Source organism: Canis lupus, chromosome X (genome assembly GCF_011100685.1).
Source record: "Canis lupus familiaris isolate Mischka breed German Shepherd chromosome X, alternate assembly UU_Cfam_GSD_1.0, whole genome shotgun sequence".
NCBI lineage: Eukaryota > Metazoa > Chordata > Mammalia > Carnivora > Canidae > Canis > Canis lupus.
The window spans coordinates 40,310,018-40,330,658 of NC_049260.1; the positions used below are offsets into that span (position 1 = coordinate 40,310,018).

Genomic DNA, 20,641 nt, shown 5'->3' on the forward strand with positions numbered 1-20,641 from the left:
TCTCTTGCATGTGGATATCCAATTGTCAGCACTGTCTTATGAAAAGACTTTCCTTTCTCCATTGGGTTGTCTTGGCACCTTTGCCAAAAATCATTTAACCATAAATGTAAGGGTTTGTTTCTGGACTCTCAATTCTGTACCGTTGTCTGTCCTCATGACAATACCACACTGCCTTGATTACTGTTTATAGTTGTTTTATTTATTTATTTATTTTTGAAATCAGGAAGTGAAAGTCCTTCAACTTTGTTCTTCTTTTACAAAAATGTTTTTGCTATTCTGGGACCTTTTGAAATCAGCGTGTACATTTCTGGGGCAGAAAAGCCGGTTGGGATTTTTATAAGGATTGAGTTAAGTCTATAGATCTGTTTGCTATCTATACCAATCTATAGATCTATGTAACAGTATTCAGTTTTCTAATCCATCAACATGGAATGCCTGTCCACTTACATAGGTCTTCTTTAATTTTTCAACAATGTTTTGTACAAGTCTCGCATTTCTTTTGTTACATTGACTCCTAAATATTATATATCTTTGATGCTATTGTGTATGGAATCCTTTCCTTAAATTTCATTTTCAGATTGTTCATTACTAGTATATAAAAACATAATTGATTTTTGTGTATTGATCTTATTATTGACCTTGTTCTACTTGCTTATTAGTTCTAGTAATACTTTGTGGATACCCTAGGAACTTTATTTTATTTTTAAAGGTTTTATTTATTTATTTATTTGAGAAAGGGAGCACAAGCAAGGGGAGGGGGCAGAGAGAGAGAAAGAAGTAGACTCCCCACTGAGCAGGGAGCCCCAACTTGGGGCTCGATCTCAGGACCCTGAGATCATGACCTAAGCCAAAGACAGATGCTCAACTGACTGAGCCACCCAGGTGCCCTATCCTAGGAATTTTTAAATACAGGATCATACCATCAGCAAATTAAGATAATTTTACTCCCTCCTTTTTAATCTGGATGCCTTTAATTTTTTTCTTTCCTGCATGGGCTAGAACATCCAGCTCAATATTGAATAAAGGTGGCATGGCAAGAGTGAACATTCTTGCTTTGTTCCCAATTCAAGGAAAGCTTTTAATTTTCATCATTAGGGGTGCGTGGGTGGCTCAGTTGGTTCAGCATCTGCCTTCTGCTCAGGTCATGATCCCGGGGTCCTGGGATCAAGCTCTGTATTGAGCTCCCTGCCCAACAGGAGAGTCTGCTTCTCCCTCTCCCTCTGCTGCTTCCCCTTCCTTGTGCTCACTAGCTCATTCTCTCTTTCTCTCTGTCAAATAAATAAATAAAATCTTAAAAAAATAATTTTTATCATTAAGTATGATTTTAGTTGTGGTTATCCATAGATGCCATTTGTCTAATTGAGGAAGTTCCTGTCTATTAGTAGTTTGCTGAGAAGTTTTGTTTCTTGGCTTTTAAAATCATGAATGGGTATAAGATTTTATCAAAATTTTTTTCTGTATCTATTTGAGATGAAAGTGTTTTTTAATCCACTATGCCATTAATATGATTTATTATATAAATTGATCTTCAGATGATAAATTAATCTTGCATTCTTAAAAAATGTTTTATTTATTTGAGAGAGAGAAAGTGACAAGCAGACTCCATGCTGAGCATGGAACCTGAGGTGGGGCTTGATCCCATCACCCTGAGATCATGACCTGAGCCAAAACCAAGACTCAGATGCCAATGGACTGAGCCACCCCAATAAATCTTGCATTTTTGAAATAAATTCCATTTGGTCACAATGTATGATCTTTTTTATATGTTGCTGGATTTGGTTTGCTAATATCTTGTTGAAGATTATTATGCCCGTGTTCATGAAGGACATCTGTCAGTATTTTTTCTTTTCTTGCTCTTTGGCTGGCTTTGGTATCAGGGCAATACTGTTCTCATAGGATGAGTTGGAAAGTGTTCTCCATTTTCTGGAAAACAATTGTGAGAGTCAGTTAATTCTTGTTATATGTTACATAGACTTAACCAATTCATCTGAGTCTGGACTTTTCTTCATGAGCAGGATTTTAATTACTAATTCAATGCCCTTACTTATTATAAGTCTATTTAGATTCTCTAGTTCTACTTGAGTCCATTTTGGTTATTTGCATATTTCTAGGAATTTGTCTGTTTTATCTACATTTTCTAATTTGTTGGCATAAAGTTGATCATTGTGTTCCCTAACAGTTCTTTTAATTTCTGTTAGATCAATAGTGATGATTCCTTTTTCACTCCAGATTGGGAATTTGTGCCTCCTCTCTGTTTTCTCGGTCAGTCTAACTAAAGGTTGTTCAAATGCGTGGACCTTTCCCAAGAACCAACTTTTGGTTTCATTGATTTTCTTAATAGTTTTGTTGTTATTTTTCTATTTCATTTATTTGTGCTCAAATCTCTATTATATTCTTCCTTCTGTTTGCTTTGGATTTAGTTTGATCGACTTTATCTACTTTCTTAAGGTAGAAACTTAGGTTACTGATTTGGGATTCTTTTATTCTTTTCTCATATAGGTATTTAAGCTTTAAAACATTCCTCTAATGTGGAGAAAGGGGAACCTTCCTGCACTGTTGGTGGGAATGTGAACTGGTGCAGCCACTCTGGAAAACTGTGTGGAGGTTCCTCAGAGTTAAAAATAGACCTGCCCTACGACCCAGCAATTGCACTGCTGGGGATTTACCCCAAAGATACAGATGCAGTGAAACGCCGGGACACCTGCACCCCGATGTTTATAGCAGCAATGTCCACAATAGCCAAACCGTGGAAGGAGCCTCAGTGTCCATCGAAAGATGAATGGATAAAGAAGCTGCGGTCTATGTATATAATGGAATATTTCTCAGCCATTAGAAACGACAAACACCCTCCATTTGCTTCGACGTGGATGGAACTGGAGGGTATTATGCTGAGTGAAATAAGTCAATCGGAGAAGGACAAACATTATATGGTCTCATTCATTTGGGGAATATAGAAATTAGTGAAAGGGAATAAAGGGGAAAGGAGAAAAAATGAGTGGGAAATATCAGAAAGGGAGACAGAACATGAGAGACTCCTAACTCTGGGAAACAAACTAGGGGTGGTGGAAGGGGAAGTGGGCGGGGGGTGGGGGTGACAGGCACTGAGGGGGGCACTTAATGGGATGAGCACTGGGTGTTATTCTATATGTTGGCAAATTGAACACCAATAAAAATAAATAAATAAATAAATAAATAAATAAATAAATAAATAAATAAAACATTCCTCTAAGCTCTGCCTTAGCTGCATCCCCAAAATTTTGATATGTTGTATTTTTACCTTCTTTCACTTCAACATATTTTTAAATTCCTTTTGTAATTTTTTCTTTCACTCATTAGTTATTTAGAAGTATGTGATTTAGGGGCACCTGGCTGGCTCAGTCAGTGGAGTGTGCAACTCTTGATCTTGTGGTCATGAGTTAAAGCCCCACATCATGCATAGGGCCTACTTTTTAAAAAAAAGTGTTATTTAGTTTCCAAATATTTGGAAATTTCCCAAATTTCTAATACAGGTCTGCTGTGTTTAGAGAATATACTTTGTAGAATTTCAAATCTTAAATTTACCATGGAGCAGGTAGCCTGATGTGGGACTCTCTCCCAGGACACTAGGATCACGACCTGAGCCAAAGGCAGACCCTCAACTGACTTAGCCACCTCATTGTTGTCCTCTGGATGGACTGTTTTATAGACGTTAGTCGTTTCAAGTGTGTTGATAGTGTTGTTCAAGTGTTCTGTATCCTTGTTGATATTCTGTCTGGCTTTTCTATTCATTATTGAGAGCTGAGCTGTTGACATCTCCAACTACTATTGTTAAATTGTCCATTTCTCCTTTCAATTTTGTCAGCTCTTGCTTCATGTACTTTGGGGCTCTATTGCTACATGCATTTAGGTTCAAATTGTTATATGTTTCTGGTAAATTTACACTTTTATCATTACAAAATACCCCTTTGACTCTGATATTTTTTGTCTTAAAGTCTATTTTGTCAGGTATTTGTATGGCTGCCCCAGCACTTTTATGGTTGCTGTTATATGGTATATCTTTCCTCATTCATTTACTTTTAACCTAGATATGTCTTCCAAGATAAAATACATCTCTTTTAGACAGCATATAGTGGAATCTTGTTTTCTGTCCTAACAGTCTCTACCTTTGCTGGAGTGTGTAATCTATTCACATTTAATCTAGTTATTTACATGATGAATTTGTATTTCCCATTCTGCTATTTCTTTTCTATATGTTTCATGTCTTTTTGTTTCACTCTTCCTTCTTTATTTTCTTCTTTTGTGAGGTTTTTTCCTCTATTACACCATTTGAATTCCTTGTTGAATTATTTTACTGTTTTTTTAAAACCATGTTCTTAATTGTTGCTTTAGGGATTATAAAATATATCTTAACTTGTCACTATCCACTTCATATTAATACTAACTTACTTTTGGTAAAATATAGAAAACTTGCCCTAATATAGCTCCATTTCTTCCTCTCCCTTCTTTGTGTCATTGTTGTCATATATACCTTTATATGTTATAAGCTCAATAACAGTTTTATGATCATTATTTTATGCACTACTGTATCTTTTAAATCTGTTAAGAGAAGATTTTAAAATATACAGTATTTTATATTTACCTACATTTTTACATTTTCTGGAGCTTTTAATTTCTTTTTTTTTTTAATTTCTTTTTTTTTAAAGATTTTTTATTTATCCACGAGAGACACACAGAGAGAGGAAGAGACATTGGCAGAGGGAGAAATAGGCTCCCTGTGGGGAGCCCGATGCAGGACTTGATCCCAGGACCCTGGGATCACGACCTGAGCCAGAGGCCGACACTCAACCACTGAGCCATCCAGGTGTCCAAGCTTTTAATTTCATTGCATGAATTAGAATTACTATCTAGTGTCATTTCCTAGCAACCTGAAGGACTTTATCATTTCTGGAAAAACACATCCATCTATGAAAAAATAAGATTATTTTGGCTTTACAAAATACCAGGTAACCTAACCCAGAGGCAGGTACAAGGATAAAATGGGAAGGGCACAAATATTTTATTTGTATCCATTAATTCCAGGCATATTCATATTCACATTGGTGTCTACACACATTCTGGAAAATTTAACTGTGAAATGCCAACAAGTTCTTAGATTATCAGCCCATCATCCTCCTCCAACTGATGTAAGAATAGGTTGGAGGGCAGCCCGGTGGCTCAGCGGTTTAGCGCTGCCTTCAGCCCAGGGCCTGATCCTGGAGACCTGGGATCGACTCCTGCGTTGGGTTCCCTGCATGGAGCCTGCTTCTCCCTCTGCCTGTGTCTCTATCTCTCTGTGTGTCTCTCATGAATAAATAAAATCTTAAAAAAAGAGTAGGTTGGAGATTCCTTTTAAAAATTATTTTTTGAAAGGAAACTTTGCAGTCGAGAGCAATTTGCCCCTTTTTTTCTGGACCTCCCCATCACCACCTCAAGCTAGGAGAGGGGGACCCCAAGGTAATTCAGAATCCTGGTGGTTGCCTTCTCAGTGGGGAGACTAATATCTGATCTGCAGAAACTCACAAGCCCATCCAATTCTGTCTCTGTGGTGCAGCTTGAGTTTTGGATAAAGCTTGTCCTCAAGAGTGTGAGGACAGATGAATGATTGCTCTTACCTGGACAAATCTGTAAAGAGGAGGCTGGTGTGGCAGCCTGAAATAGCAGAGTGAAGAAAGAGAGGAGCAGTGTAGACAGCGTGCAGGTCTAGAGTTTGGTGGAGTAAGGGTGTGAGAGTTTTCCAAAGGGTCAGGTGAATGCCACAGAACACAGCTACCTTGAAGAATCTTGAGGGGTCTTGACCCTAGTTGATAGTCCATCAGGTGAAGAGATGGGAGCTATGAGTATCCCCTGTGGCAGAAACTGAGGCAGTAAGTAACTGAACTGAGGAGCATTTGTATGAATTTTAGTGTTTGGGGGCTCATGGAACCATCAGAATGATCCTATAGTCCCTCTGGTTCTCTTTTGTATGACTGCTAAACCTGTGCAGAATTTGCAAAGGTCTTGCTATTGTCAATGGTTTGATGTCACCCATTTGCATTCTGGGGTTCCTGGGGATGCTTGTCACCTTGTTTTGTTTAAAATGTAGGGGATCCCTGGGTGGCTCAGCGGTTTCGCGCCTGCCTTTGGCCCAGGGCGCGATCCTGGAGTCCCGGGATCGAGTCCCGCGTCGGGCTCCCAGCATGGAGCTTGCTTCTCCCTCTGCCTGTGTCTCTGCCTCTCTCTCTCTCTCTCTCTCTCTCATAAATAAATAAAAATAAATCTTTAAATAAAAAAAATGTAGTCTGGGATCCCTGGGTGGTGCAGCGGTATGGCGCCTGCCTTTGGCCCAGGGCGCGATCCTGGAGACCCGGGATCGAATCCCACGTCAGGCTCCCGGTGCATGGAGCCTGCTTCTCCCTCTGCCTGTGTCTCTGCCTCTCTCTCTCTCTCTGTGACTATCATAAAAAAAATGTAGTCTGTGACATTTTTTTCTTTCACTATAATGGTTCTGCTTTGAAGACAGTATTTAAGGAAATAAAAAAACTACACTGTCATCATCACCTGGTCCTGACCTGTTAATACTGACTTTTTGAAGAAACCAGACCAGTTGGCTTGTAGAATGTCTCACACTCTGTATAATCTAATTGTTACCTCATGGTATCACTTAAACTTTTCCTTTATCTCTTGTACTTTCTATAGAATTGAAGTTAGATCTCCAGTCTTGATCAGTTTTAGGTTAAGCATTTTTGCCAAGAATACATCCTAGGTGCTACTGTGCAACCCACTATTTATGATGCTAAGTTTTCTATGCAATGAGCAAATAACCTGTAGAGTGATGTTCTGATTCTACATTTAAGAACCTGTTCTAAAACAACCTTTTGTTAAATGCTTTCAACATCTGCTATGGGCTGAATGTGTCCCTCCCTCCAAATTCATATGTTGAAATCCTAACTCCCAATATGATAGTGTTAGGAGGTGGGCCTTTGGCAGGTGATTAGGTCACAGATGTGGATTCACGAATGGAATTAGTGCCCTTACAAGAAGAGGCCAGAGAGCCAGCTCACTCCCTTCCCCACCATGTGAGGATACAGTAAGAATATAGCAACTTGAAGGTGGGCTCTTGCCAAGAAACCGACCATATTGGCACCATGATCTTGGACTTCCAGCCTCCAGAGCTATGAAAAGTAAATTTCTGTTGTTGATAACCCACTCAGTTTATGGTATTTTGTTATAACAGTTCAAGTTAAGACAGTATTCCTTTTTTTTTTTTAAGACAGTATTCCTTAAGCTTCCTCGCTTGAATCAATTATTACATGGAGGTTTGTAAAATAGTGATTTCCTAATTATATCATTCTTTTTTATATTTATCAGGTGGCATTCTTATAGAAATAATGGCTGTAGTGAATACTATGGTGCTCACTCAGATCTCCTGCTGAGGGCCAATACATCATCCCCCCCAGCTGCTGACCTCACAGCTGTCTCTCACTAGAAACTGCTCTCAGCCACGGAGAACTGCCTCACTCAAAGTTATACCTTCACTTCTCACCACTGCCCAGGGAGCAGGTGGTAGTCAATGAGTGTCTCATGTAGGAATACAAAGGTCCAGCCTAATCTCCCCGACTTGGGACAATTCTGAAGGGCCACCTCAGCTCCAGAGCTCCCTGTAGGATTGTCTGAGACCTCGGTTGCAACTACATTCTGGGCAAACCCTCCCTCTGTCCAGTTCTTTTTCAACCTCTTGCAGATGTTTCTCCTCAATAAATCTGTATGCAGCTCCATTTCTGTTAACTTGGAACTCATTCTAAGAATAAGACAAAGAGCTTTCTCCTTTTTAAAATCTTTTTTTGTTTGTTCCTTTTTTGAGTATCATGATGAACTCATAGATTTTTATTTAATGTATTACAATAAATTGCAGCCATAACTCTTTTTGGTATTCAAATGATCTCAAATGTGGCCAGTGAAGGTCCTTCATGATGCTTCCTATGTCCTTTAGACATGTCCCAATAGGCTTTAAACCCATGCTCATCATGTATTCTCCTAGCCCCAGAACCAGACATTTCTCTAAAAAATCTCTGGTTGTGGTTAAAAATCAAGATCTGGGTACTAGGAGTAAACTATTTTTCTTTTAGTTTCATTTTCTAAATGTCTTTTTGCTGGTATACAGAAATACAATTTATCTTTATATAGACATTTCACTGTGTCCACATTAGAATTACAATCAAGTTCTCCAGCATATCATTCTATATCAGTTAGAAATATTTCCAGCTGTAAATGACAGGAAGTTGGCCCATAATAGCTTGGAAAAGCAAAATGTTTAGTTTGTTCATCTAATAAGGAGTCTGGTGATAGCCAGTTTGTGACTAATGCAATGGCTCAACAATCCTGTCAGGGACAGGACCCATGGACAGAAAATCTAAAATTGCCTTGTATCTATGATAAACATTTAATCCATAATTTAAAACTTTTCCACAAGGAAAACTCAAGGTTGACATGGCTTGCTTGATGAATTTTATCAGGTGGCTAAGGAATAACCAACACTAATGTTACATAAAGTCTTCCAAAGAAAAAGAACTCTTCCAGAGAAAATAGGGAACTTTTCCCATTTTGTTCTATGAGATTAGCATTATTTTGATCCAAGAGCTGACAAGAACATTACAAGAAAGTAAAATTCAGTTCAATCTTTTTCAATATATCCTAAATGAAACGCTAGTACACTGAATCCATAAGTATATTAAAAGATAATAGGTCATTACTAAACTGAGTTTATTATGGAAATGCAATTATTTGTAAATCAATGAATACAATATGTTACATCGATAAAAGAAAAAAATCACATCTCACTAGATATGGAAGATGCATTTTATTTTATTTTATTTATTTTTTTATTTATGATAGTCACAGAGAGAGAGAGAGAGGCAGAGACATAGGCAGAGGGAGAAGCAGGCTCCATGCACCGGGAGCCCGACGTGGGATTCGATCCCGGATCTCCAGGATCGCGCCCTGGGCCAAAGGCCAGCGCCAAACCGCTGCGCCACCCAGGGATCCCTGGAAGATGCATTTTAAAAATGCAACATTCATTCATATGAAAGCCTCTTTGTGAGCCAAAGGTAGGGGAAACTTTTTTTTTTAAAGATTTTATTTATTTATTTATGAGAGACAGAGAGAGAGGCAGAGACACAGGCAGAGGGAGAAGCAGGCTCCATGCAGGGAGCCCGACGTGGGACTTGATCCCAGGTCTCCAGGATCAGGCCCTGGGCTGAAGGTGGCGCTAAACCGCTGAGCACCCCACCCCCACCCCCCACCCCCACCCCCGGCAGGCTGCCCAGAAGGGAACTTTCTTAAACTGGTAACTGGTATCTACAGAAATTGTATGGCAAAGATTCTTCTTCTAAATATGACAGGTTATCTCATCTCATCCTAATTCTTTGCCTGATGGAAACCATAAAACCTAGATAAAATACCCCCCAAACCTTAGCTTTTTAAAGGTGTCAGATATAAAGCAAGGAAACTGATCTTTAGAACAGTCTGATTTAGTAAAGAGAAACAAACTGAAGTGAACTGCTTCTTTTTCCCTTGACACATTTCTTAATCCTGAAGCTGTACAGAGCCAAACTAAAGAGCAAGAAATGGTAATTCAGAGTGTCGAGAAGTCTCACAAAGCAGGGCATAAAAGTTGGATTTACTGCTGGCTGCTAAGGTAACCAGAACTTGAAGGGCAAGACCAACAAAAGAAGGAACTGCAGAAAATGGAACTCCAAATAGTGGGCATAGTGCAATTTCTAAACTACATAAGACCAGATGTTATGAAGTCAAGCAGAAAGCAGTAAGAAGTCAAAAATTTAAGCAGAGCTTTTAGAAATCTCAGTGACAAGAGACAAAAATCAGAGATCAAACTCTGTCAGGGTTTCAGGTAAACATCCTGAATGGTTTTGTCCTAGGAGTGGCAAACCAGATTTAGAGGAGGCCTCATGAATGTGAAATAGAGCCTCAAGTCATCTTATTCCTTAATGAGATCCATGTTATCTGCTTTTACTCTATTGGGCTGCCAGAAAAAAGTAAATCATTTCTGGAGGACAACATCATCCAGAGAAATATTTTAAAACTTTCATATTCAATTTATTTTTTTTTAATTTTTATTTATTTATGATAATCACAGAGAGAGAGAGAGAGAGAGAGAGAGAGAGGCAGAGACACAGGCAGAGGGAGAAGCAGGTTCCATGCACCGGGAGCCCGATGTGGGACTCGATCCTGGGTCTCCAGGATCGCGCCCTGGGCCAAAGGCAGGCGCCAAACCGCTGTGCCACCCAGGGATCCCCTCATATTCAATTTATAGTGTTCAAAAAAAAAATCACAGGCTTCCATGAGTCAGACGAAGGAAACCAAGATAAAACATAATACAAATAAACCCAAGAGCAATCCAAATATTTGAGTTATCAGACACAAACTTAAAAAAAAACTATGATTACTATGTCAAGAAATTAGGTGACAAAATGATTGATATCTATTAGAAAGAATCAAATGGAAATTCTAGAACTGAAAACATATCTTAAATGAAGCACTAAATAGATCTTAGATGCAGCATAATTGAAGCTTAGTCAACTGGAAGAGAGTTAGTAGAGAATGTCCAGGCTGAATCACTGTGAAAAGAAAAAAAGAAAAACAATAGAAAAAATGTAGGAGACAGAGAACACGGTGGAAAGATCTAATATGTTTAATTGGAAGGGATAGCAATTTGAAGAGATATCAAAATTCACAAAAGATAACAAACCATTGATTTAAAAAGCTATACTCAAGTAAAGCAGAATGAATACAAAGGGAATCATAGCTAGGCAAATCATAGTCAAACTGCTGAAAACAAAAAGGAATAAAGGAAAATCTAATTGCAACAAGAGTAAAAAAGGCACATCACCTTCAAAGGAGAAACAATAAAAATGGCAGCTGAGTTTTCAACAAATACAATGAAAACCGGAATACAATAAGAGTATCTTTCTCTCTCTCTCTCTCTTTTTTTTTTTGAGAGTGTGTATGCATACACAAGCAGGGGGGAAAGGCGGGGGAGAGAACCTTTTTAAAACTATTTAATTTATTTATTTATTTGAGAGAGAGACAACATGGGAGGGGAGGAAGAGGGAGGAGAAGCCAACTGCTTATTAAGCAGGGAGTCCCATGCGGGCCTCAATCCTAGCACTCTATGATCATGACTTGAGCCAAAGACAGATATGAGTTTAACTGATTGAGCCACCCAGGTACCCCTGGAGAGAAAAACATAGACAGGGTCCATGCTCAGTGCAGAGCCTAATGCAGGGCTCCTCAGTCCCACAACCCTGAGATCGTGGTCCAAGCAGAAATCAAGAGTCAAATGCTCAACTCACAGAGTGAAGAGCTATCTTTAAAGTTCTGAAATAGGAATCCCTGGGTGGCGCAGCAGTTTGGCGCCTGCCTTTGGCCCAGGGCGCGATCCTGGAGACCCGGGATCGAATCCCGCATCAGGCTCCCGGTGCATGGAGCCTGCTTCTCCCTCTGCCTATGTCTCTGCCTCTCTCTCTCTCTCTGTATGACTATCATAAATAAGATAAAAAAAATTTTTTTAAAGTTCTGAAATAAAACCAAAGCTAACCTGGAATTCTATTCCCAGAGAAAACATCTTTTCAAAAAAGAGTATTTATTTATTTAAGAAAGATAGTAAGAGCAAGCACATGTAGAGGAGGGGAGAGGTAGAGGGAGAGAGAAACTCAAGCAGATCCTGCACCTAGCATGGATACTGAAGTAGGGCTTGGTCAGCAGGGCTTAATCTCATGACCAGGAGCTCATGACCTGAGCTGAAACCAAGAGTCTGATGCTTGACTGATTTTGCCACCCAGGTGACCAGAGAAAACACCCTTTCAAAATGAGGATGAGATCAGTTGGTTTTAGAAAAAACAAAACTGATAAAATGAATTTTCAACAGACCTACACTGAAATAAATACTGAAGATATTTCTTAATGTTAGAAAATAATGATCCTTAAAAAAAATCAAAGTGCAAAAGCAATAAAGAGTATTGTAAAGACAAAATGTGGATAAATCTATATGGCAACTGAATGTCTTACACAATTATAAAATCACATCCAGGGCAGCCCTGGTGGCGCAGCGGTTTAGCGCCGCCTGCAGCCCAGGGCGTGATACTGGAGACCCTGGATCAAGTATCTGCATGGAGCCTGCTTCTCCCTCTGCCTGTGTTACTGCCTCTCTCTCTCTCTGCATCTCTATGAATAAATAAAACAATCTTTAAAAAAAATAAAATCACAACAAAAGAAATAAAATATATGAGGAGTTAAAAATCCAGGTCGGCAATAGTAAAAAGAACACGGTGGGATGCCTGGGTGGCTCAGTGGTTTAGTGCTACCTTCAGCCCAGGGTGTGATCCTGGAGACCCCAGATCGAGTCCCATGTCGGGCTCCCTGCATGGAGCCTGCTTCTCCCTCTGCCTGTGTCTCTCCCTCTCTCTCTGTCTCTCATGAATAAATAAAATAAAAAAAGATAACAAGGACATGAGCTAAAATTATTTACATCGTTGAATTCTGGAGGAAGGAAAGGTAATAAATCAGTGGTGTTTGGCATAATCTCTAGGGTAACCACAAAGTATAATTAAAAATAACAGGAAAGCAAGCTCACTCAACTCCTGCACAGGGCATGCGCTCAGGACCTGGCTTTTCAAAGGTGGAAGAACACAACCGTGCCCTCTGGATGGTACTGCTGCTGCTGCTGCAGTCGGCGACCTGTGTATCCCTGAGGGCAGTCAAACTGGGTTCAGAAGGTCCGCCTAGTGGGATGCTTGAAACCAACTGGAGAGTGAGTACACATCTGAGCATCAGGAGCAACAGTGTAAAGAGAGTCTCTAAGACCACCCTCAGGCGAGATGCCGCTCTAGGACTCGGGACTCAGAAAAGCTGTTCTCCTTTCCAGAGTCCTGAGAGTCCTTCTGAGCTGTTTCTTTTTTAAGATTTTATATATTCATTCATGAGAGAGGAGAGAGAGAGAGACGACAGACAGACAGAGGGAGAAGCAGGCTCCACGCAGGGATGTGGGACTCGATCCCAGGTCTCCATGATCAGGCCCCGGCCTGAAGGCGGCGCTCAACCGCTGAGCCACCGGGGCTGCCCCGCCCTGGGCTGTTCTATACCCGGTTATGACCTACTACAGTGAAAGCCTGCAGAGTAGAATCAGCAAAGGGAAGAGGTGCCTGGCGGGCAGGGGGCGGAGTCCAGCAGAAACCAGTCATGAGAGGTCAGTTGTTTTCTCCCAAAGGAGTCACACAGTCAATGCTTAAATTCTCCCAGGAAGGATGTGTGAACAGAAACCTGCCAGGTGCTACCAGCCAGGGAAGCTCCCCCAGCCCTGGGGGTCCAGGGTTTTTAGGGAGGTGATGTGGCCGTGCAGCATCCATGGGACTGATGTTAGCTCCTCGGGCGACAGCCCTCCAGAGGTCAAGCTAATATAGCAGGGCCCAGGGCCTCACACATGCAAAACCAGATGTTCACCATAAGTCACACTGTTTGCATAAACGATCTGGCCAAACTGGAAAAGCAGTGCTTAGAATACAAAAACACTCTTACTAGGCAGAATGTGACACAGGGGCTTAGTGGTGGTCTCCCCAGAGCCAGATAAGGGGCAGTCCTCCTGAAACAGGATTTTCCTTTGAATTTACGGGGCTTGAGCAATCCAGGCCTCCTAGGTTTACTCCTTACAAGTCATCTCCACTTCTTTAGAAGTCTAGTCGCCAACAGAAAAAAAAAAAAAAAAAAAAAAGGTGTTCAGCTGACTACGAGGGGCGATCCTGGGTGAGGCTGGAGCCAGGCACGGGCCCACAACCGGGCACGAAGGTGGCAAAGGGGAAGGCCACACTGTGGGAGGGGACCGCAGCGGCCACAGGCACGTTTACCCGGTGTGTATGAGAAAAGAGTGTACACCGTCACCACGAACCAGGTGCCTGCTGTGGGCTAAGCCCTGGGCTTGGGGCTATCAGATGCACCTGACATCGATCACAAAGCCCTTTAGGCAGGTGGTCTTCAGCTGTGAGCCAAGGGGCCAGAAAGAGGTGGAGACAAGCCTTCTCCCCTATGGACTGACATACCCTAAGAGCCCGGACAGAGGATGCACCGGAAGAACACCCCGGCATTTTTCGAGGTTCCAAAGTGACAGAGTCACACTAGAAATGCTGGCATTGCAGGAGTGCCAGACCCGTGTCCTTCACCAGGCCCTACCCGGACCATTAGGTCTTCCCTTTCCGCGTGAGCACTTGTCCCTGTATCGTGAGGACACGGGCAGGGTCTGACCAGGGCCGGAGACCAGGTATTTCTGCAGCTGGGGCTTTCTCCATGGTCCCCGGGGCACTGGCCTACTAACTCAACTTTTCGCGCCTCCTGATAGGCATGTCTGAAAAGAAGGTTAGCGGGTCACCGCTCCTCTAGAAATGCAGAAGCAGTATCTCTCGGCCTGGCCATCACTTATGGAATTCATTCCCAGCGGAGAGCAATACCCCCTCGCATGCCTGAGGGAACACAGGCTCTTCTCCCTCCCGGGACGCCAGCACAAAGCTTGCACGGTCACTTCCCAGAACCGTGCGCTGTAGATCTGGGCTATGAATCATCTCGATCATCCAGGGAACATAAGTTTCCCCTCACAGAGGGGAAAGGGAAAGAGAGGGGGGAAAGCAGTAGGTTCAAATGGAAGATCACATACACGTACGATGGATGCCACGATGGTTTTTGTCACATGCTTCTCTCCACGGTGCGTGGCACCTGCTGTGGCTCTAGCGCAGGAGGAGCTCGGCGCCAACTGAGCTGACACCCGACCATGCACCGCCCGAAGAGTTCTGCGGGGTGACCAGGCACCCTTGTAGGGCCTGGTCCTACAAGGGCGGCACACACTTGGCCTCTTTCCCCCAGATCCTGACAAGTAGCAGAAGTCTGTCCCCAAGGGCACTTAACAGGCTTTCTGTGTATGCTACCCACTGTGTATGCTTACTGTGTAAGCTACCAACGACTGCCACTGGCAGAGACCAAGACTCTCTGCTTACGTTAGGCAATGTTGTCCAAAAGCAAAAACCAGTCTCCCCGGACGCCCGGGATGCCTGACTGGGGCCACGGGATTTATTTCAGGAGAATCCGGCATCGGGGTTTCTCAGTCTGCGCGTGGGAGTGGCCCTGCAGCTTGCTCCCGAGCCCTCCTCCGGGCCACTTCCCGCAACTGGGCCTGACCCCTGCTCTCTGACCCCTGGGCCTGGGAAGCATATGGCGCCCAGGGAGCGGCCCCGCCCCCAAGATGGCCGCGCCCATGTGCCGCTGAGGACCGCAGCAGGCGCCACTACCGTTTCTTATTCTGAGAGCCCAAGGAAGCGGACAGCGCGGCTTTGGGAGACGGAGGTTGCGCAGCAGAGCGGCGCGACAGAGGGCGCTTCGGCCTCGAAGGCGGTGGGACCGGGGCCCCTGACAGCCTCCGCTGGCGCCTCGCCGACGGGAGACGCCACCCCACCCCCACCCCGGCCCCCGCGCCGGCCTGATGTGCGCCGAAAATGGTTGCACGAACCGCTGTTGGCGGCGCGAACAAACCGGGGCAGAATCGCTGCCCGCGACGCGCGCCATCTTGGGCACTGGCAGCAGCGCCCCCCTCCTTCCCAAAGCCGATCGTGCGCGTGCGCGGCGCTCCGACCTCGGGCTGCGGGGCGACGGGAGCGGAAGTGCTCCGCCGACCCGAGGGCGGTGCGAGGTCGCGCCGGTTGTTGTTATCCGCCCGGACTGGCGGGTTCTGGTAGCCAAGTACGGGGAGGCGGAGCGGACACGGGCCGGAGGGGAGGGCGGGGTGATGGGTTCGCGTCCTCTGAGGGCTCGGGGGCCCGGGGCCGAGGGGTGAGTGTGGGCGGCGCGTCGCGGGCGACGCCGAGTGACACAGTCAGTGACTTTGCTGAGGGCCTAGTAAGTGCAAGGCGCCCTTGGGGGTCACGGTCATCTTCGCGATGGCCTGTGAGCAGGTGTTACCGTTATCTTCGTCGCGAGAAAGCAAGAACAGAAAGGCTCGGAATCCTGTCCAAAGTCACACAGCTAGTAAACCCCTGCGGATCCTTCTAGCCACCACCCCCGCCCCGCCCCGCCCCAACCCGCCCGCCAGCCCTTAGGCCTTTCTAACTAACGTTCCCTCCCACCCTCCCGAAGGTGATCGCGTTTGCTGCTTGCTGCCTGCCTTCACTGGTAGAATAGAGCTCCACCACAAGGGCGGGGAACTCTGATTCTTTGGTTCCCTGATGTGTCTACCTGTCTGCAACACGCAGAACAGGCATATTGCGGGCACTGACATTTTCACCGTGAATGAAAGGGACAGGGCAGTTTCATTTCAGAAGGGGGGGGCTGCGGGGGGGGGGGCTTTTATGAAGGAAGTGTGTGGTCAGGTCCTTGTCTGGTGATAATTGGGGCCCTACTAAGCGTCACTCTCCAGACTCAGACGAGGCCTTGTGCTTCCTTCCATAAAGGAGAACATTTGAGTTTTCCTCAACTTCACGCCATAGGGTGAAGGGGTTGCTAATTGCATCTCCTGTTTGGTCCTTCCTTCCAGGATCAGGTTGCAGCGCTGAGACCACTGCTCACCAACTGCAGATTCCAGCTCACCTGCACCTGAGCTTCCTGGTCTACAGAAGAGCCAGTCTGAGGCCTCGGAAGGTGAGTTCCAGCGTCAGAGGCACAGATGGGGTGCTGCAGTTGATGGTCCTAGCTGAGATGCGTTTGTCGTCTCTGAATCCTTTGGTCCTGCATCCTTAGGAGCAAGAGAGCTCTTCTGAAAGGCTTAGGAGGAGGAACTTCAGCCCAGACCCAGAGCCCAGGGCAGAGGATGCAGGCTCTCAGGACAGATCCAGAACCCAGAGTGGGGAGTACAGGCTCACAGGACAGACCCGGACCGTAGGGCAGAGGGTGAAGGCTGAAGGACAGCCGATCCAAGAAAAGCTAGACCTGGAGTGGCCCCTGTCCCTGCTCCCCCTGGGAGAGAGCATGCTCAGCATGTGACGGTGGGCAGTTGAACCCCATCAGAGGAGAGAGGTGATGTGTACAGGTGGATGGAGGGATGCTGCCAGGAGGCAGGTGGCCCGCTACAGTCCTGCACGGGCAGGGGCAGGGTCACGAGGATCACTGCCAGCCTCACAAGAGTTTCTGGTCTCCTGACGCTAGACACACATAATGCTCCCCTCTTTTCCATTGGCTGTTTCTGGAATGCGTCAGCCCTAGAGTGTGAACATCCCACCCACCTCTAGCAGAAATGTGGGTTTTCCCTCTAGTCTGGCTAAAGCGTACAATAGTTTTGTATCGGTTTCTTTTTTACTTGGCAAAATCTGTAATCAGTCTGGAGGTACGCCGTCTTCTGGTTCTGCTACCTCGTTATGGTGCTGCTGTCATTGGACCTGAGGGCGTGAGTTGTGAAGCTGCACGGAGCCGAACCCTGTTGTCCCGAGGCTGCCTGCCTGGCGGGAGGGGGGGTGTGTGTGCTGTGGTGACAGCAGCTACTCTGTGCAGAAGCTCCTTGCGGAGACTCCTTTTGAAACTGCAGAGCAGGGAAGAACAGGCCGTTGAATGGACCTCCTGGGAAAGGAGGAAGTCAGGAGCCAGGAATGCGGTGGAGGCGGGCCAGCGAAGGGCAGCGTGTGCAGTGCAGGGTGCCAAGGTCGGTGGTTTCCAGCTCCTCGTGGAATGACCAGTGCTGGGCTCCTCCCCTCCCTCCCTGCGCCCTGCCTCCCCTCCCTGCCCCTTCTCCAGCCCTGGTTTCTCTCCACCTGCAAACCACAGCCAGCCAGATGTCACTGTCCCCCAGACTCTGCTCGGGGTCTGTCACCTCCGAGGCTCAGTGTAATCATTCCTCATTTGCATCTTATGAGTAATGATGTTCACGTTCAAAAACGCAAGTAAAGAAAAGCAGAAAAGTGAAATCCCCCGTCCAAGAAAACCAATGTCAGCCATTTTAATAAATGCTCTCGTATGCTGCTGCTCATCAGTATGCATGTAACGGTGAACAAATGAGCTTGCGTTGCACTTGCTTTTTCTTAATCTGCTTCTAAATATGTGGAGAAATGAAACAAAATTCGTTTTGGAAGCCCGTAAACACAAGTCGTGGGCTTATCCACGTCCCAAGGGACCGGGCTGGAGGTCCCAGGCACGTTTGCACGTCATTCTCCCCAGGACGCAAGGGTGATTGTTATTAGGCTGGTGGGGATGGTCTCCTGGCTGAGCACCCTGATCTTGAGCCCCTCATTCTGTCTCCCTAGATCTCCGCCCTTTGTCCAGGGCAGACCGAGATGGCCACGGCCCAGGTGAGTTCCTCTTTACCCCCTCCTTTGTTTCCAGTGGACTTGAGGCAGCTTTGGGGGATCTGCACTGTAACCTTAACAAATCGGTCCCTCCCCTCAGCTGTGGCTGCTTTCTCTTCAGGCTCTGATCCACCTATGGTTTCCCTGATCCTTCCCCTCCCCATAGAAACTAAACACAATAAAACAAGAGAAGACAGCAAGAGAGTGAGCATTCTTGTCAGACTTCTTCCTCTGGGAAACGTGCCTCCTCCGTTTTCTTTTACTTCTCGGGGAAGCTCGTTCCGGTCCATAGACTCGTGTGCTCTTCCCGTGTCTCCATTTCCACCTTCCACCTGTTTGCTTTTTCATTATGTTCAAAATGGCGAAAGGAAAGCCATGCCTGACATTCTGTGCGTTAAAGAATAGTCCGAATGCCCCTGTTCCTTCTGCCCCCGGTGCCACGTTTCTCCTCAGACTCCCCACTGGTAATAGTTTCGGGATGGTGTGGGGTGGCTGCATTTCCGTCAGGTTCACTTGCTGAGAACGGGTCCGTCGGCCGTGTCGGGTGGGTGTTTTTGCACAAGTGCCATCCGAGCCCCGCTCCCATCTTCTTTTCCTGCCTGGTTATTTTCTGGATGGTGTTCCTCCTCAGCACAGAAAGATGATTTCCGTTACTCTGCAGTGCTAGGGATGTATCATCCAACTCTTGCTCTGTTTGCGTATTCAGGTTTTGAACGTTCTTTTTCTGTTGTATATGGTGCCTCTTGGATGACTCTTTATGTGTGTGCTCAACAGTGCGGGGGGGGGGGGGGGTTATGTATCCTCACCTGGAGGTTGGATTTTGGGTCTAAGGTATTCACACTTTAATTGGCTGTCCCAAATCCTACACTGATTACTCCTTTCCCAGAATGTGAAAAAAAAAAAGAGACCAGATAGTTCCTGTGTCCGGCTTTTCCAGGATGTTGAAAGTCGAAAATGAGTCCAGTCGGTTCTGTGAAGCCACTTCACCTTAGGTTTGATAAAGATGTCACAGAAAGTAAGTTACATTCCCGATGCACTTGACAACACGGATACCAAGATTCTAGAAACATGTTCTGAATAGGGCGTTAATAAGCTGAATTGAGCACTGCCGAATGATTTGTCCATACGGTAAAAAAAATTCAGACAAAAGCCTTGTTTGACAAAGGGTACACACTAATTCTTGTGTGTCCCCCATGCCCCTTCTCCTTCCTCGTTCATTCATTCTTGGAGAGATCACGCATGCACATCTCTTTCTTGTAAGAATGCCCTTTACTTCAGATTTCTTCCTTCACGTGAGACTCAAGCACATTCCGGACTTTTCCGCGACCATTCCATTTCATTGTGCGTCTGAACAACCCCAGAGTTGGGCACGCTTGGCACGTGGGTCAGGTCAGGCTGTGTGTAGAGGGCGGTTGTGTGCCTTGGAGGATAGCTAACTGTGTCACTGCCCTGGATTGTCTTGATGTCAGTGTCCCCACCCACTCCCCCTTGTGGTGACAATGAAGAGTTTCTTTTTTTTTAATATTTTATTTTATTTTATTATTTTTTTTATTGGAGTTCAATTTGCCAACATATAGCATAACACCCAGTGCTCATCCCATCAAGTGCCCCCCCTCAGTGCCCGTCACTCAGTCACCCCCACCCCCCGCCCACCTCCCTTTCCATGAGAGACTCCTAAGAATGAAGAGTTTCTACAGACCTTGCCAGCTGTTCCCCGGAGGGCTAAATCACCGGCGCGTGGTACCCCATTTCCAAAAATGGCTATGCGATATTCCACTGGCTGGAAATACCAGTATGTCTTAACCCTTCTGCCAGGGATGTACATCGAGGATACCCTGGTCTTTTGATGTCATAAACGGTGCAGCAGTACTTCCCCGTGTACGTTTTCAGTTTGTTCCTCGCAAGCATGTCTGGTCTGCAAGGTAGCTTATTAGACGTGAGGATTCTAGGTCAGCGGCGATGTGCATCTTGAATTTTGACAGCAGATGGCCACTGAGCCAGGTGTTGCCCTGTGCTCACCAGTGTGGTCATGGTCCCTAACACCTGACTTGTCACTTGGGAAGGGTGAGCAGGGGTGGGCTGCTCTGAGAACTCCTCCTGCTGGCAACACATGCCTGTCACTGCCCCTGTGCACACGGTGTGGCCTGGCGTGTGTCGGTCTGCTGGACTGAGTGAACTGCTGCCACGTGTGGCCTGTTGGGGCCCTACGGGTGCCACACATCCCCCAGATCAAAGACCGGCCAGTGTGGGTGGGACAGGAGGAGATCCAGAGCGTAAAGGGTTGGAGTATTGCGCGCGCGCGCTCTCTCTCTCTCTCTCTCTCT

At 45.4% G+C, this 20,641-nt stretch overlaps 1 protein-coding gene across 19 annotated transcripts in view; it reads left to right on the top strand.

Annotated features, from left to right (window-relative positions):
• Positions 1–15,290: 15,290 nt before the first annotated feature.
• Positions 15,291–20,641, top strand: part of KRBOX4 (KRAB box domain containing 4) — a 33,167-nt gene continuing 27,816 nt past the window's right edge. The window contains exons 1-5 of one of the 19 annotated variants that reach the window (XM_038587263.1): positions 15,291–15,444; positions 16,580–16,683; positions 17,359–17,425; positions 17,530–17,677; positions 18,276–18,320. In XM_038587263.1, the coding sequence (XP_038443191.1) occupies positions 17,397–17,425; positions 17,530–17,677; positions 18,276–18,320 (222 nt within the window). In that variant the 5' untranslated portion in view covers positions 15,291–15,444; positions 16,580–16,683; positions 17,359–17,396. The other 18 variants (XM_038587266.1, XM_038587262.1, XM_038587265.1 and 15 more) reach the window with 18 other exon arrangements.